Here is a 16,255-nt window from a genome sequence, read left to right as displayed (position 1 = left end):
CACAAATACAGCCAAGTAGTGGGTTTGACTTCTACTTTCCAAGGCACCTTCCAATTCTTCTGTGATTTGTGTGCTCTAAATAAGAGTGAGATTATTTTGTATCATCTGTTTCAGCAGTGAGTCAGGGGATAAGGTCTTAGCTGAGTTATAACATTGCTTTGAAACTATTTACAGTCACTTCCCATTGTAAAATAATTTGGGGACAAATGGAGCAATGGCAGGATACTGGATGGATTAGATCATTTTAATTAACTTTTCAATTAGCTCTTCCATCTGTCACCAGATCTAGCTGTCACAAAATGAAAGTTATTCTGAAAAACATAAAAAGTGCATAAATACAGAATATTCTGTGCTTTAAACTTAAGGTTTTTGTTTTAATTTTTTAAACTGTGTGCAGACACCATGTCTTCAGTGCCCAAATTAAGATGATACCAGAGAAAACCATCTCCACTGGGGCAAAACATAAAAATAATTTATTGAATTACAGAGAACCAATGAAGCTTTTGCTGCAAATCTATGATGTGAAAGATAAGCCACCTAATAGGGAACCACAAAGAGCACTGTCCTATTTTTAATACTTCGAGACACTGTAACAACTTACCATCTAAGAGTTTCCCATGAAATACTGCCAGACCAGCAACCCTTCCAATAAAAGTGAAATAGGACAAATGGTCTTCATTACAGAGGCCTGAATTGGGATTGATCTGAAGTGTGTAGTTGTCCCTTTGGGGGAGGAAGAAAGAGAAGACAAGCCCAATCAACTCTTTTAAATAGGAAATGGAAACTTGAATTTTTCTTTGCCACCTGCCACCCAGCTTTTATAGTGTACTTGCAAACATTCCGTGCCTGATGGAAAAGGTGTAAGCTAGAGAACATGACTCACCATTCATCAGTCATTTCCATGACCAACGGCTGAGATCTAATCGATCTGATACATATGCTCTATATATCAATTTAAACCATAACAAACTGCTGATATTTGACAATTTTTGACCTACAAAAATGTCAGTTTCATACGGTTCTATCAAATGTCTTGAGAAGAGGAGAAATCCCATTTAATAAAGAGGCTACACAGGGATTCCCAATGATGTGATGAAGGACACCTTTGAGATGCTCTTGGTTTGGGGATATAAGGTTTTTCTATGGGATCAACCTATGGTCTATGTGACCCATCACACAGTGTCCTGAAAGGGCCTCAAGGGAAATGGTGGCAGGATACAGGTCGTCTCAACAATGCAAACCTCAGAATGTTTAAATGTATCTGCTTGCCCATCTTTGATCTCACAATCATGAGGATCAGTGGTTTTCAAATTGGCTCTAAGACAGAGTCCTCCAGGAGGTGTCTTTGGGGATGTGGGTGAAAGGTGAGGCTCTCCCTTCTCCACCATCCACTTCAACGGTTTTATCAATTTTACATGGTGGGCTTTCTCATAGGCCTCAGCAATAACAACAACAAACATATTGGGCAATTCTTGGCTGGAGAAACTGAGAAGGAGGCACTGAGGTTGCTTTCCAAATAAGCCCCCAGGACATGGGTACCAGGCAGAAAACACAGCAGCCCCTTGTCCCCTTAGAGCACAGGGTTAGAATGATGTTAATGCCCTTCAGTAAGGTCAATGACTATTCCCCTAGGGGCTCGGGTCCAGCCTAAACCTTTGGAAGTTCCATAGCCTGGAGGGGAAGTGATCAGCCTCGAAAATAGCCAATGTTGGTCTGCTGAGAATAACTGAATTGGCCTCAGTTTCTATGCCTGGCAATGATGGAATCCTTAAGCAAGGGCAAACCTGGTTCTTCCCTTGCAGGTTCAGGGTATGATCTGTTGTATTTTGAAGCAGGGTCCCCGAAGTCCTCATAATTTAAGTACTATGACTTCAGAAACTATTCTTGTTCACAAAATGACTCCTCTTTCTGAATTCTGACACTGACAAATTCTCCTCATGCGTTAACACATTACAAATGAAAATTGCCTCTTGTTCCTTACCATAATTTCCTGGCACATTTTCAATTTCAATTACATGAACCCAACAGATAAAAGAAGAATTAATTTTAGGTGTTCATGGAGTACATTATTCCACCATGTAGTCACAACCCGTTCTTGACTTTTAAGGGGCCAGGTAGGGCCCCTTAAAATTAGTAGCATTAATTCACCTCAAATGAGTAAGCTGCTTATTCTTTCAATCAAGAATGCAACTATTTCAGTGGGGGAACACCTTCTGAATGTACTCCATATACTTACGTTGCAGAGTACTCAAAGAGACCATAGTAGGGATTGAACATCTCCTTGGACAGTAAGAAGAACCATTCTCTAGCCACGCCCCCGTAGTCCAGACCTTTCTCTGATTCAAATTCAATCCACAGTCTAGCTTTTAGGACATCTGGTCTCTTCACGGACATGATTCTCCTATAAGACTCTTCAAATATGTTATTTCTGTGAAGTTTCATTTCAAATCTATTTGGAATATCAGCCTACATGAAAGAAACAAAACAAAACAAACAAAATCCCACATCATCATAGAGTGACTATACACCTTATTTCCTAATAGAAACAAACAACAAAGGGTAGAAATGATGGCAGTCTTTAAACAAAAAATCAGTGGTGTATGGCCCCAACTGAGATCCTCTCCTTGATGGGTTTTTTCTCACTATGTCAAGACGGGATACAACAAACCAGCTGTCGTTTGGACTGAGTGGGCACCACGTGCGACAGAAAGGGTGGCTGAGGAGAGGAAAATCGTCCTCGACTGTGGGGCATTTATCTAGCCACTTGAACTGAAGTACCATCAGTTCTACATATTGGTCAGCTAAGGGAGGAGACGTTAGCACCAGTAATTAAAACCCATAAATAATCCCCACCTAGCCAGGTTGAGAAGGAGCCCTGGTGGCTCAGTGGTTAATTGCTTGGTTGCTAACTGAAAGGCTGGTGGTTTGAACCTACCCAGCAGCTCCGCAGGAGAAAGACTTGGCGATCTACTCCTGTAATGATTACAGCCTAGAACACCCTATGGGGCAGTTCTACTCTGTCACATGGGGTCACTGTGAGTCAGAATCGACTTGATGGCACCTAACAACAGCCAGGTTGGGGCCATTCTCAACTCTGGTAGGGACTCGAGCTGGTAGTTATGACCCCGGTGCCTACAAGTTTATCTTATTGCCTTGGGGAATGGAACTCTGATTATGGCAAGTTTTGGGGAAACATTCCATAGTTAACCAACATGAAAATAAAATGCTCTTGACTGAGGGTGTGAGTAACTGCCTCTTGGAAAAACAAGATCCAGGATCAACCTTGCAATAAGAATGGGTTTGCTGAGTTTGTTTCCAGGCAGAAGACACTAGAAGGTCCCAGGGTGAGAAATGGCGATATCACCTCTAACTGGTGGAAATACAGAGGTCTCACAAAGAAACACTACGGAATTTTATCTGTTCAGATTTGAGCTTTGGAGGGCAAAGAGTCACTTCACATGTAGTTACGAAGAGCTACTTGAATCAGGAGTGTGGAACAGAGAGCGGAACCCCTAAGAGAATGCGGGCATCTTGAGACTGTGTCTCTCGTATCTTTGCACCCCTAGTGCCCTGACCACTGCAGATGCTCAGAAAATGAGGCATTATTGCGAAGCATTGAGGGAGTGGAACAGGAAGAGATGGTGACAGACACAGGCAAGCTGGGAGGCTCTGAGCTGTGGCTGGAACTCTCCTTTCCCCAATGGGTAGAAGCCAAGGAATGGCGGCTGGTGCCCCAATACTGAATGAGCAAACAGGAGAAAAGTGGCAAGCTACATACAGATGTGAAGTCAGAAAGTAAAACAGAAAAGACACAATGTTGGAGAGTCTGGGGTAGGGGACATGTGAGAGGAAATGTTAACATTATAATTTAAGACACTGTAAAAATCTGCTAGGGTTTCTCAGGTTTAAACTGCCAGTGAGAATTTTGATCAGAAAATCATACTTGGTCCTAATCCTGCCAAATATTATCACTGAAAGTATACTTCTGAATTTAGAGGGAAGGGCTTGAAGTTTTCTAACTAGGGTCTAGGTTTTATTAGTTGGTTATTTTACTTATTTATTACTACTTTATTATGATAACCATGAACAATTGAATAGGCTTCCCCAGATTTTTTTTTTGGGGGGTGGGGGGGACTAGGGGCCTGAATTGTTTTACAGCCCATAAAAATCACTTCTTTTTTCTTTTTTTAATGTATCACATAAGAAATTACCAGAAGTGGTTAATCTCCATGTACCATTTCTGTTAAAAAGAAAATTCAGATTGAAGATCCCCGTGTATCAAAGTGCAGTAAAAAAGGAAAGGTGATGTTTTTAGTTTACATATAAAAGCGGCAAACAAGTTGTTCTCACTGAAGCAGCTTTGGGGACTTAACAAATGACAAAAACACAGCATTTTCGGAAGACATGATTACTCACGGGTTTCTTTAATTTCTTCCTAAAGTAGTCATATTTCTGCTTAAACTCTCTGGAGTAAGGAACAGCCTGGAAGATAAATTTATAAATATAGATAATGCAAACAACACACTTGAAATTTTAGGTATACTGAGCCAACATTCAGAGAATTTTATGAATCATAAACCTTAAATTCTCACTCTCCATATTGTCTGTGGAAAATATACATAACGCCGACATAGGCACATGGGAAAGTCCTAGAACTGTAGGGCTAGTCAGCTCTGAAAGGGGCTTTTACCCCTGAAAACAATTATACTGATATTCAAGAAAGCAGTCATCCACTCCTAGGTATACACCCAAAGGGCTCAAAAGCAGGGACACAAACAGATACCTGTATACCAATGTTCATTGTAGCATTATCCACAATAGTCAAAAAGATGGAAGTAACCCAAGTGTCCATCAACAGATGAATGGATAAACAAAACGTGGTATATACAAACAATGGAATATTATTTAGCCATAAAGGACAATGAAATTTGATACATGCTACCACATGGATGAACCCTGAAAACATTATGCTGAATAAGTCAGACATAGAAGGACAAATACTGTATGATCCTATTTACATGAACTATGTAGAATAGGCAAATGCATAGAGATAAGAGTTTATTAGTGGTTACCGGGGGCTGAGGAGCCCTGGTGGTGCAGTGGTTAAGTGCTTGGCTGCTAACTGAAAGGCTGGCGGTTCTAACCCACCAGCTGCTCCGTGGGAGAAAGATGTGGTGGTCTGCTTCCGTGAAGATTTACAGCGTTGGAAACCCTACGGAGCAGTTCTAACTCTGTCCTATAGGGTTGTCATGAGTCGGAATTAACTCAATAGCAAAGAATGTTTTTTGGACCAGGGGCTAGGGGTAAGAGGGAATGGGGAATTGCTGCTTAAGGGGTACTGAATTTCTATTCAGGGTGATGAAATCATTTGGAAATTGCTAGTGGTGATGGTTGCATAATATGGTGAATATAAGTCACTGAATATAAGTCACATCACTGAATTGTACACCTACAATGCATTTTCCCCTTTTGGTTATCTTTATTAACCACAATAATTAAAAAAAAAAAAAAAAGACTTTCAGGGACATACTACACAAACTAATATGCTTTTCACATGAATTTTGTGTGAAAATGAGTCAGAGCATAACCTTTTTTTTTGGCTGTAGTTTAGATAAGAGATATTTAAGTAAGAGTTACTGGCTACGATACTTGAACACACAACGCAAAATGATCACGCAGGTCATTCTGCAAAGTCTAACAGTGATTTAAAAATCTTTGAAGGAAAGCAGGATGAGCAGAAAGGCAAATGAACTGATAGTCTTGTCACAGAATATAAAATCAGGTAGATGGCATTCTAGAAAAGTCCTCAATTCAGGAGTCCAAAGGTTTGTCCCTTACTGTTCAGTGGTCTGGGGTAAGGTACTTAATTTCTTTAAACCTCAAATGCCTTATCTATAAAGTCAAGTGTTTACACCACAGGTGTGGGTTTCAGTAACTGAATGAACTATTAATATTCAAAAGTTCTGGTATTGCTTCAGGCCAAGTAGTAACACTTTTATGCAGGCATTTAACTTGCTATGTTATAAAGTAGCTTTTCTGCATAGACAGGGACATAACCATGACAATCTCATGCTCAAAACAACTCGCTGCTTTTTTTTGAATAGTGTGAATTTGAGCAGAGAATACTTCTGCTGATACGATTCTGGGCTAAGTTAATAAAATGCATGGAATCTTAGTAACATATCTCCAGAATTCAAACCTTACACCTTCACTATGCTTATTCTTGACAAGAAAGAGACAAAATGAAGAAAAACAGCTTCTCTCCTTCATACTGTTTTAATACACGTCTACACAAATAACTAACCCCAAACAAAAACAAATAACAATCTTATAGAAAACAATAATCTTGTCAGTGTTTTGCTTTGTAATCAACGAGCAATGAAAACATTGCATTTATGTATCTTAGTTTCTTAAGAACATTAAAAAAAAATTTATACTGCCTACGGTCTGTTCATGGAGCCCTGGTGGCACAGTGGTTAAGTGCTACCTACGAATGCTAACCAAAAAGGCTGGCAGTTCGAATCCACTAGGTGCTCCTTGAAAACCCTATAGGGCAGTTCTGCTCTGTCCTATAGGGTCGCTATGAGTCAGAAGTGACTTGATAGCAATGGATTTCCTTGCAGAACCTCTCTACGAGGAATTTCTTCACAGTGAAATAAAAGAAATTGACTAGATGAACTTTTCAGCTCTTTCATTTCTAAGAGTCTGTGATTCCCAGCAATTATTTTTTTTTCCCCTGAAAATGTTGAAAAAAAAAGCTTAAACATTCATCATTGTATATGCAGGTTCAATTGCCTTAAATGACAAAATTCTCAAAAACATTTTCGAATATTGCCCACCGCCCTCGATCTCCATTCCCTCGTCTGATAAGATAATCTGGTGCTGCTGACGAGCTGTGGGTGGAAAGCTCATGATGCTGAGATATTCTGAGCCTCCCTTCTTCTGGGGAAGGATGTATAAAAGCTGAAAAATCATTATCTTCCTGCAGTACTTATTATCTTTTCTCCCTAGAGGTAGTTCTTATGATGGAATAAGCAAAGTAAGTTTTTATATGCTTCTCCTAAAAGGATTCCAACAACTTAAAGGACAAAAACATCTACAAAGCGAAGGCTCAGCAGAGAATGAATGACATGTATAGTATATTTTGTGTATTGGATGCGCCACATTACTTGTTCTGTCTTGAAAATCTGGCATCTTATTTTCTCACGTATGACTGAACTTGTGAAATAAGTCTACTAGGAAAATCAAAACATGTCTGTTGATTAAAGTGCTTTTGCTCTGTATTAAATGTGCCTTTTGGGGGGTACAAAACGAAAACCTAACTTACTGTGCAAGTTGATTCACGTCATTAGTGTCAGCTGATACTGAGGCTCCTGGGGGAAGGGCTCTTGCCCACGTGGGCAGAGCGGGGACACCAGCACATCTGGGGCTCCAGTCCTATTCTGACGCTTGCTGGGGCTTTTGGCAACACAATGAGCTTTTCTGAGCTTCTGATAAAGTGGGGATAATAGCATCTGTCCTACCTTCCTAAGGTGACTGCTGAGAGTTTAAATCAGGTGATTATAAAGTTCTTGGAAAAGTACAAAGTGTTACACAAACAGGAGATAGTACTCATTAGAGCAGCATGTGTGGACAGCACTTAATAAATGCTTTTAAGGATGACGTTTGTTATATAAAGAGCATTTGGACTTATAGTAATGCTCTGCTGAGCTGCCATGGAAAGGGCCCCCTATCCCTACAAATGTAGACATGATGGAGCAACCTATAACTAAGATTTTTAAAGCTGGAGAAAAAGAGAAACTGTAGGTACCAGATAAGCAGATGGACTCAACATTAGAGGAATAAGCAGGACACTGGACTTAGATCCAGTGCTCGGGCTTGGGTTTTAATCCTCTCATGGGGACAGAGAACTTGGCCTATGGGCTCTATGATGTTGGAGCCAGAACAGAGTCCCCTGCTTAATACCTAACATCTGAAAGGGGACAAGAAGCTCTACCTACCGACTCAGGAATGTTGCAAGGAAGCTTACCTTCTGTCCAGGACCATAAGTGAGAGAAAAACAAAAAGAAATCAGAGCTGTAATACATCCACACACCAAACTGGGTGTAATATTAACTGTGGGACTTGAACCCTAGCTGAGAAGTGAACATTAAATACAGGTCAGGACTTATAAAAGCCCCACAGGTAAAAAATAAAGATGAGCTCATACATGTATGAAAATTACAAACCAGATTAGGCAATAAACTACCATTAAAGAGAGCTGACAGACATGACAAGTTCCCTAGAACCAGAGATAATAGGACAATCTGAAAGAGGCTATACAGGCTATTAAAATAAGTATTTAAAAAATGATTAAAGAGGTGAAATAAAAAATTAAAAAAAAAAAAAAAAAGGGAAAGAACAGGACAGAATAATTATCATCACAGAGACCAAGCAAATTTAGAAAGACCAAATGGAACTCTGAGTAATAAAACATAGTCACTGAAGTAATAAACACAATGAACTGATAAAGAGATTATAAATAGCTTAAGAAAGAATTAACTGAGAGCTGTGTAATAACCCACAATATAGCAATAAGAAAGAGGTGGAAAGTATAAAAGTTAAGAGATAAGGAAGACAGAATGTGAAAGTGAGCAAATATTCAAACTGCCGACCTTTTGGTTATCAGCCAAGCTCTTAACGACTGTGCTACCAGGGCTGCATAGGAATTACAGATCTAGATAATCAGAGAGAATAGGAAAGACGCAATATGTGAAGGAGTAACAACTGACAACTTTCCAGAACTGAAGAAAGACATGATCCCTCTACTGAAGGATCACAATGAGCCCAAAGCAGAATAAACAAACAGAAATTCACACTTAGGTATGTGACAGTGAAATTGCAGAACATCAAAGACACAGAGAAAAAAGAGATTTACCCACAAAGAAACAACAATTAGACTGACAGTAAACTTCTCATCATCAGTTATAGAGGCCAGAAGACATGCAAGAATATATCTCTGAAGTACTGAGGGAAAAGAACTTTCAACTGAGAATTCTATAATCAGCTAAACTGTTACTTAATAAAAACAAAAAAACAAACTCATTGTTATCGAGTAGATTCCGACCCATAACGACCCTACAGGACAGAGTAAAACTGCCCCATTGGATTTCCAAGGCTGTAATCTTTACAGAAGCAGACTGTCTATCTTTCTCCTGAGGAGCGGCTGGTGGGTTTGAACTGCCGAGCTTTGGGTTAGCAGCTGAGTGCTTAATCACTGTACCACCAGGGCTCCTTTATCACTTAATAGAGAGGTCAGATAAGACATTTTGAGTGAAAGACTAAGAGGGTTTACCACTCTGAGACTTTCATAGAAACTGCTGCTGGATCACTGGTTCTCAAACTTGATTGGGCATCAGAATGCCCTGGAGAGTCTGTTAAAACACAGATTGCTGAGCCCACCTGGAGAACTGCTGACTCAGTAGATCTGGGTAGAATCCAAAAATCTGCATTTCTAACAAAATCCCTGATACAGAAGCTGCTGATCTGCAGTCCACATTTTGAGAATCACTGAACTAGTAACTATACATCATTAAGAAGAAAACCTAACCCAGAAAAAAGGAGATGCAAGAACTAATGTGGGACAAAGAAATTTGTTTAACAATCAAGTAAAATTAGATATGGAGTCCCTTGTTGTTGTTGGAGCCCTGGTGGCACAGTGGTTAAGAACTCAGCTACTAACCAAAAGGTCAGCAGTTCAATTCCACCAGCTGCTCCTTGGAAACCCTATGGGGCAGTTCTACTCTGTTCTATAGGGCCACTATGAGTCAGAAGCAACAGGCTTGGTTTTTGGTTTGCTGTTAGGTGCCATTGAGTTGGTTCTGACTCATAGTGAGCCCATGTACAACAGACTGAAACACTGCCCCATCCTGCCCCATCCTCACAATTATTGCTATGTTTGAGGCCAGTGTTGTAGCCACTGTGTCAATCCATCTCCTTGAGGATCTTCCTCTTTTTCACTGACCCTCTACTTTACCAAGCATGATGTCCTTTTCCAGGAATCGGTCCCTCCTGATGAGGTATTCAAAGTATGTGAGATGAAGTCTTGTCATCCTCGCTTCTAAACAGCATTCTGTTCATACTTATTCCAAAACAGACTTGTTTGTTCTTCAGGCAGTCTATGGTATATTCAATATTTTTCGCCAACACCACAATTCAAAGATATCGATTCTTCTTTAGTCTTTCTTATTCACTGTCCAGCTTTCACATGCATATGCAGTGACTGCAAATACCAGGCTTGGGTCAGGTGCACCTTAGTCCTCAAAGTGATATCTTTGCTTTTGAACACTTTAAAGAGGTCTTTTGCAGCAGATTAGCCTAATGCAGTACATCATTTGATTTCCTGACTGCTGCTTCCATGAGCGTTGATTGTGGATCCAAGTAAAATGAAATTCTTGACAACTTCAATCTTTTCTCCATTTATCATGATGTTGCTTATAGTTCCAGTTGTGAGGATTTTTGTGTTGTTTACGTTGAGGTGTAATCCATACTGAAGACTGTTGTCTTTGATCTTCATCAGTAAGTGCTTCAAGTACTCTTCACTTTCAGCAAGCAAGGTTGTGTCATCTGTATATCACAGGTTGTTAATGAGTCTTCCTCCAATCCTGATGCCTCGGTCTTCTTCATACGGTTTAGCTTCTTGGATCATTTGTTCAGCATACAGGCTGAATAAGTACGGTGAAAGGACACAACCCTGACACAGACCTTTCCTGATTTTAAATCTCGCAGTATTCCCTTTAGTGCAAATGATTAACACAAGGGGCTGCCAACCAAAATGTTGGAGGTTCGAGACCATCTAAAGGTGCCCTGGAAGAAAGGCCTGGAGATTTACTTTAGAAAAATCAGCCCTGAGAACGCTAAAGAGCACAGTTCTACTCTGACACACATGGGGTCGCCATGAGTTGAAGTCAACTCGACAGCAACTGGTTAAAATTAAATAAGCATTGGCTGCTGAAGGATAAAGTATTAATGAGCATTTGGCAAATTTAAAGATACAATAGTTTCAAAATTCCACCCAACACTGACACAGAAAATGGGAGCAGGAAGAAAGGCATAAAGTTGCCTGAGGTCCTTACATTATCCAAGAGGAGAGTAGAATGATTAATTTTAAGTCAAGTATGTTGGTTAAAAATTATAATGTGAGCACTAAAAGAATAGAAATAGAAAGTACAACTTCCAAGTAGACACAATAAGCAAGCAGAGAAAATAAAAGAGTAGACTCTATCAATCTAAGCTCACTGCCATTGAGTCAATTCTAACTCATAGTGAACCCGTATCAATCTAATACAAGGCAAGAAAGGAGAAAAAATTTTTTTTTTAGTTTTTTCATACAAAACTTTATACACATTGCTATGTGACCCTAGTTGCACTCCCCATCCTGTGACAGCACACCCCTCCTTTCCACGCCAGATTTCCCGTGTCCATTCAACCAGCTCCTGTCCCTTTCTGCCTTCTCATCTCGCCTCTGGACAGGAGCTGCCCATTTAGACTCCTGTATCTACTTGAGCTAAGAAGCAGACTCTTCACGAGTATCATTTTACGTCTTATAGTTCAGTTTAATCTTTGTCTGAAGAGTTGGCTTCGGGAATGGTTTGGTTTTGGGCTAACAGAGAATCCAGGGGCCACGTCTTCCGGGGTCCCTCCAGTCTTAGTCAGACCATTAAGTCTGGTGTTTTTACTAGAATTTGAGTACCACACCCCACTTTTCTCCTGCTCCGTCAGGGACTCTCTGTTGTATTCTCTGTCAGGGTGGTCATTGGTGGTAGCTGGGCACCATCTAGTTCTTCTGGTCTCAGGCTAATGAAGTCTCTGGTTTATGTGGGCCTTTTGTCTCTTGGGCCAATATCTTCCTTGTGTCTTTGGTGTTCTTCATTCTCCTTTGCTCCAGGCGGGTTGGGACCAATTGATGTGATGTATCTTAGATGGTCGCTTGCTAGCTTTTAAGACCCCAGATGCCACTCACCAAAGTGGGATGCAGAACATTTTCTTAATAAACTTTGTTATGCCCATTGACATAGATGTCCCCTGAAACCACGGTCCCCAGAACCCCACCCCTGCTACTCTGTCCCTTGAAGTGTTAGGTTGTATTCAGGAAACTTCTTAGCTTTTGGTTTAGTCCAGCTGTGCTGACTTCCCCTGTAGCAAGTGTTGTCCTTCCCCTCACCTAAGATAATTCTTGTCTACTATCTAGTTAGTGAATACCCCCTCTCCCTCCCCACCTGCGTAAGCATCAAAGAATGTTTTCTTCTGTGTTTAAACCTTTTCTTGAGTTGTTATGATAGTGGTCTTATACAATATTTGTCCTTTTGCGACTAATTTCACACTGCATAATGCCTTCCAGATTCATCCATGTTATGAGATGTTTCATGGATTCATCGTTATTCTTCATCATTGTGTAGTATTCCATTGTGTGAATATACCATAATTTGTTTATCCATTCATCTGTTGATGGGCATCTAGGTTGTTTCCATCTTTTTGCTATTGTTAACAGTGCTGCAATGAACATGGGTGTGCATATATCTATTTGTGTAATGGCTCTTATTTCTCTAGGATATATCTCAAGGAGTGGGATTGCTGGATCGTATGGTACTTCTATTTCTAGCTTTTTAAGGAAGTGCCAAATCGATTTCCAAAGTGGTTGTACCATTTTACATTCCCACCAACAAGAAAAAATATTTGAAGTTAAGAGATAGAAAAGATATACTAGGCAAATTCTAACAAAAAGAAAGCAACTGTAATGGTGTAAATCTTAGACAAAACTGACAAACCTACAATCATCATGGAAGATTTCAATACAACTCTCTTGGTTAGATCAAAGAGCCAGAAAAGAAGTAATAAGAACAAGGGTGAATTAAATATCACAGGCTTGATCTAATAGACACACAAAGAACTTTGGACCCAACAAAGATAGAATACACATTTTTTTCAAACACAAAAAGAACATTTACAAAAAATGACCAAGCAGGCAAGGAATTCTTACATACCCAATAATCAATATTCCATAAGCAATATTTTCTGACTATAATGTAATAAAATTAAAAATCAATAAAAAAGGCAAAAACCAACCAACAAACAAAAAACCTGCCCATATCCTTAGAAACTAATAAGCACATTCTAACTACTTTAAATCAAGGAGAGATTATCATGGAAGTTACCAAATATTTAGAATTGAATGACAACAAAAGCCGGATGTCTACACCAAGTTGATAGTTAACTAAATATACACACTCCTACTAAAAGCAACATCATCATAATAACAGAGTGATCAAGGCTCTTTTATTAATAGAAAACAGAAAGAAATAGATTTTTCTTGGGGGTAAATCTACCTAGATTTATGATGCTAAACAATTAAAACAAATAACTAATAAGGACTACCAATATCTGAGTGAATAGAGATGATCAAGAAAATGACAAATATTTGACAAGGCGTCAGAATTAACACGCTAAAGTCTTCTGTTACCTGGAAACTTTCTGACAGCCTTGTGTTTTCTATTTACTTTGTTTCTAATGACGTAGAAGAAGGAGAAGTACTATTCTAACCACCAGTTGAGAGTGCGAATGTATCAAAAGGGAGCCATGCTAGTAAGGCAGGTGTTTCTTAGGCGACGTAGAGAAACAGTAGTTGGCTGGCTGTATGAACTTAGGGATTGGGTGCTTTGCACAGGAAACAGGATTGAAGTAGTTGAACAAACCCAACAAATCACTAAAGGGATGTCAGAGGTCAAGGTGTGTTTGCACTGTAATATCTTCTTACAAATGGACAGAGCTTTATAATTCAAAACACGGCTCGTACTGAGTCAGATTCAAGCCACTAAATTAATATTTTAAATATACTTACTGGCCTCTTAGCACAGCCCTTATATAACGAACTTTACTTCCTTTTGCTCCTCCACTCTTATAAAAGAATCCCCAAATTTGCACTCTTCTGCTGACCCCAGTACATTTCCATAATTCCCAATTATATCTTTGCACTTGGATAACCACTGACAAAGGCAATGGTACATTCCCTGTGATGCGTGTGGCCTGTTCTAAAGATTCATCGGCAGGTCTTCTACACCGAGTGTCTGCTACTGTTCACTCCCTTTTATGAACACAGTGTGAAGCAATATTTTAAGAGGTCACAATACCTAAGGTGGAAACCCTGGTGGTGTAGTGGTTAAGAGCTACAGCTGCTAACCAAAAGGACTGCAGTTCGAATCCACCAGGCACTCCTTGGAAACCTTATGGGGCAGTTCTACTCTGTCCTATAGGGTCGCTATGAGTTGGAATTGACTCGACAGCAATGGGGTTGTTTTTTTTTAAATACTTAAGGCAGGAGCCCTGGTGGCACAGTGGTTAAGTGCTCGGCTGCAAACTGAAAGGTCAGCAGTTTGAACCTACCAGCCGCTCCACAGGAGAAAAGACCTGGCAATCTGCTTCTGTAAAGATTACAGCCTAGGAAACCCTATGGGGCAGTTCTACTCTGTCAAATAGGGTGGCTATGAGTCAGAACTGACTTGAAGACACACAACACCAACAACATACCTAAGGCAGGAGTCCCTGGGTACTGCAAACGGTTAATGCACTCGGCCGCTAACCCTAAGTTTGGAAGTTCAAGTCCACCCAGAGGCTCTCTGAAAGACCCAGTGATCTACTTCCAAAAAACCAGTCATTGAAAACCCTATGGAGCACAGTTCTACTCAATGGCAACTAGTTACCAGTTCTACCTAAGGCAGAACTAATTCTTTTTCCACCTAGCCTGGTAAATATGAGGACTATGAGAAAGTTAGTGGGAAACACAGTTAAAGATTCATAACTCTGCAGCTCCAGAGGCTACCTATCACCTTACCCAAACTTTTATATATCTGAGAGCTGCAAGAGAGTCAGAGTACAGTTTAAATTTGCTAGCATGCATTTATACCTTGGCCTAAAGAAATGACACAACTTTATACATGTAGGACTTGACTTTGCTTCATACCAAAAGGAAAGGAGGGAATTTTAAATATACTTTTAACCCACACCTTATAAAAAAGAAAAGAAAATGCTTGGTTCTGCTACCATTAGCAAACCATTCTCTTTTTCTTTTTAAATGAGAGCTCTGTGAAAAGGTATATGCAGCTGTACCTCATCTGGAAACTCTGGGAAGGAGGAGATGGGAGTAATATGAAACTACTCAATAACATCAGTCCCGTGGCACCGTGATAAGTGGTAATGTACAAGAAGTGCATGCCTAGAAACAACCAAAGTATTATAATGAACAGTAAGAATTTGAGAATACTGACCGGACCAGTAATAGCTGGATTCTGCAGCCTTGGATCTTCCCACTGAGTAATTTTGCTATCTGAAAATTAATAATAATAATTTAAAAAAATCAGCACATTAGTTCAAATCTTTTCTATGTACTTCAAAAATATTTATGGATTCTTCAAAAGCTATCCAGGTCCCACTATGTCCCCCAAAGATAAATACTTCAGATTTCAGGGTCAGAAGATAAATGGGCACTCTATGTGGCAAACCCTCTGCATACTGCTTAGTTAAAAATACTCCAAAATGCACAACTAAAGTAAAACCATCTATTGACACTGTTTCTGGCAGGCTGTCTGCCGATATTTCAATTATAAACCCCTGTTCTCTCAAGGATTTATAACTTGATCTTGCTTTTCATTTAATTGGGGGAAAAAAAAAAAAAAGACATAAAAAGCCTTAGCCCCTAAATGGTTCACAAACACACACACATGATCTTTTCTTATCTCAAATGCTTTTTTCTTTGCTTCTGGAGTTGAAAAACTTTTTTTTCAATTAAGAATCCTACATTCAACAAATGAATAATCCATTACATGCGTCACTCATATGCCCACCAAAATGAAAGCAATTAAGGCAGTCCAAAAAAAAAAAAAAAAAGAGAGAGAATTTGACTACAGCAGAGGAAAATTCCAGAGAAAGGTTTCCTTTTTGGCCAAGTTGGCTAGAGATGGTTTCCTTCCTCCCACATGAGTCGATGTCAACAAGATCGTTAATACTACTTATACCACCTTAGCGTAGGTGGTAACAATAACTGCCCTGGCTCACCTGGGGTTTGTGACTGTGCATAATTAAAAAGGCTTTACGGATTCCTCTGTGTGTGGGGGGAGGGGGGGGAAGGGAGGGGAGGATAGAGAGTGGGCCCACAGGAGAGAAATAAGGAGGGCACACTGGGGAAGAACAGATTCTCTCTGGAGTTGTAGGAAATCAAAGCTGG

General features: G+C 39.8%; 1 protein-coding gene across 7 annotated transcripts in view; it reads right to left on the bottom strand.

The window, feature by feature from the left end:
- The window catches only part of NEDD4L (NEDD4 like E3 ubiquitin protein ligase), a 379,907-nt gene that overhangs the window by 24,946 nt on the left and 338,706 nt on the right, over positions 1–16,255 (bottom strand). For all 7 annotated transcript variants that reach the window (XM_004379262.3, XM_004379263.2, XM_023733989.1 and 4 more), the window contains 4 exons: positions 15,300–15,358; positions 4,417–4,482; positions 2,237–2,466; positions 602–723 (listed from right to left, as the gene is read on the bottom strand). In XM_004379262.3, the coding sequence (XP_004379319.1) occupies positions 602–723; positions 2,237–2,466; positions 4,417–4,482; positions 15,300–15,358 (477 nt within the window). The remainder of the gene's footprint in view (positions 1–601; positions 724–2,236; positions 2,467–4,416; positions 4,483–15,299; positions 15,359–16,255) is intronic.

This window comes from Trichechus manatus, unplaced genomic scaffold (genome assembly GCF_000243295.1).
Source record: "Trichechus manatus latirostris isolate Lorelei unplaced genomic scaffold, TriManLat1.0 scaffold00063, whole genome shotgun sequence".
NCBI lineage: Eukaryota > Metazoa > Chordata > Mammalia > Sirenia > Trichechidae > Trichechus > Trichechus manatus.
This window is presented reverse-complemented; position numbering and strand designations above follow the sequence as displayed.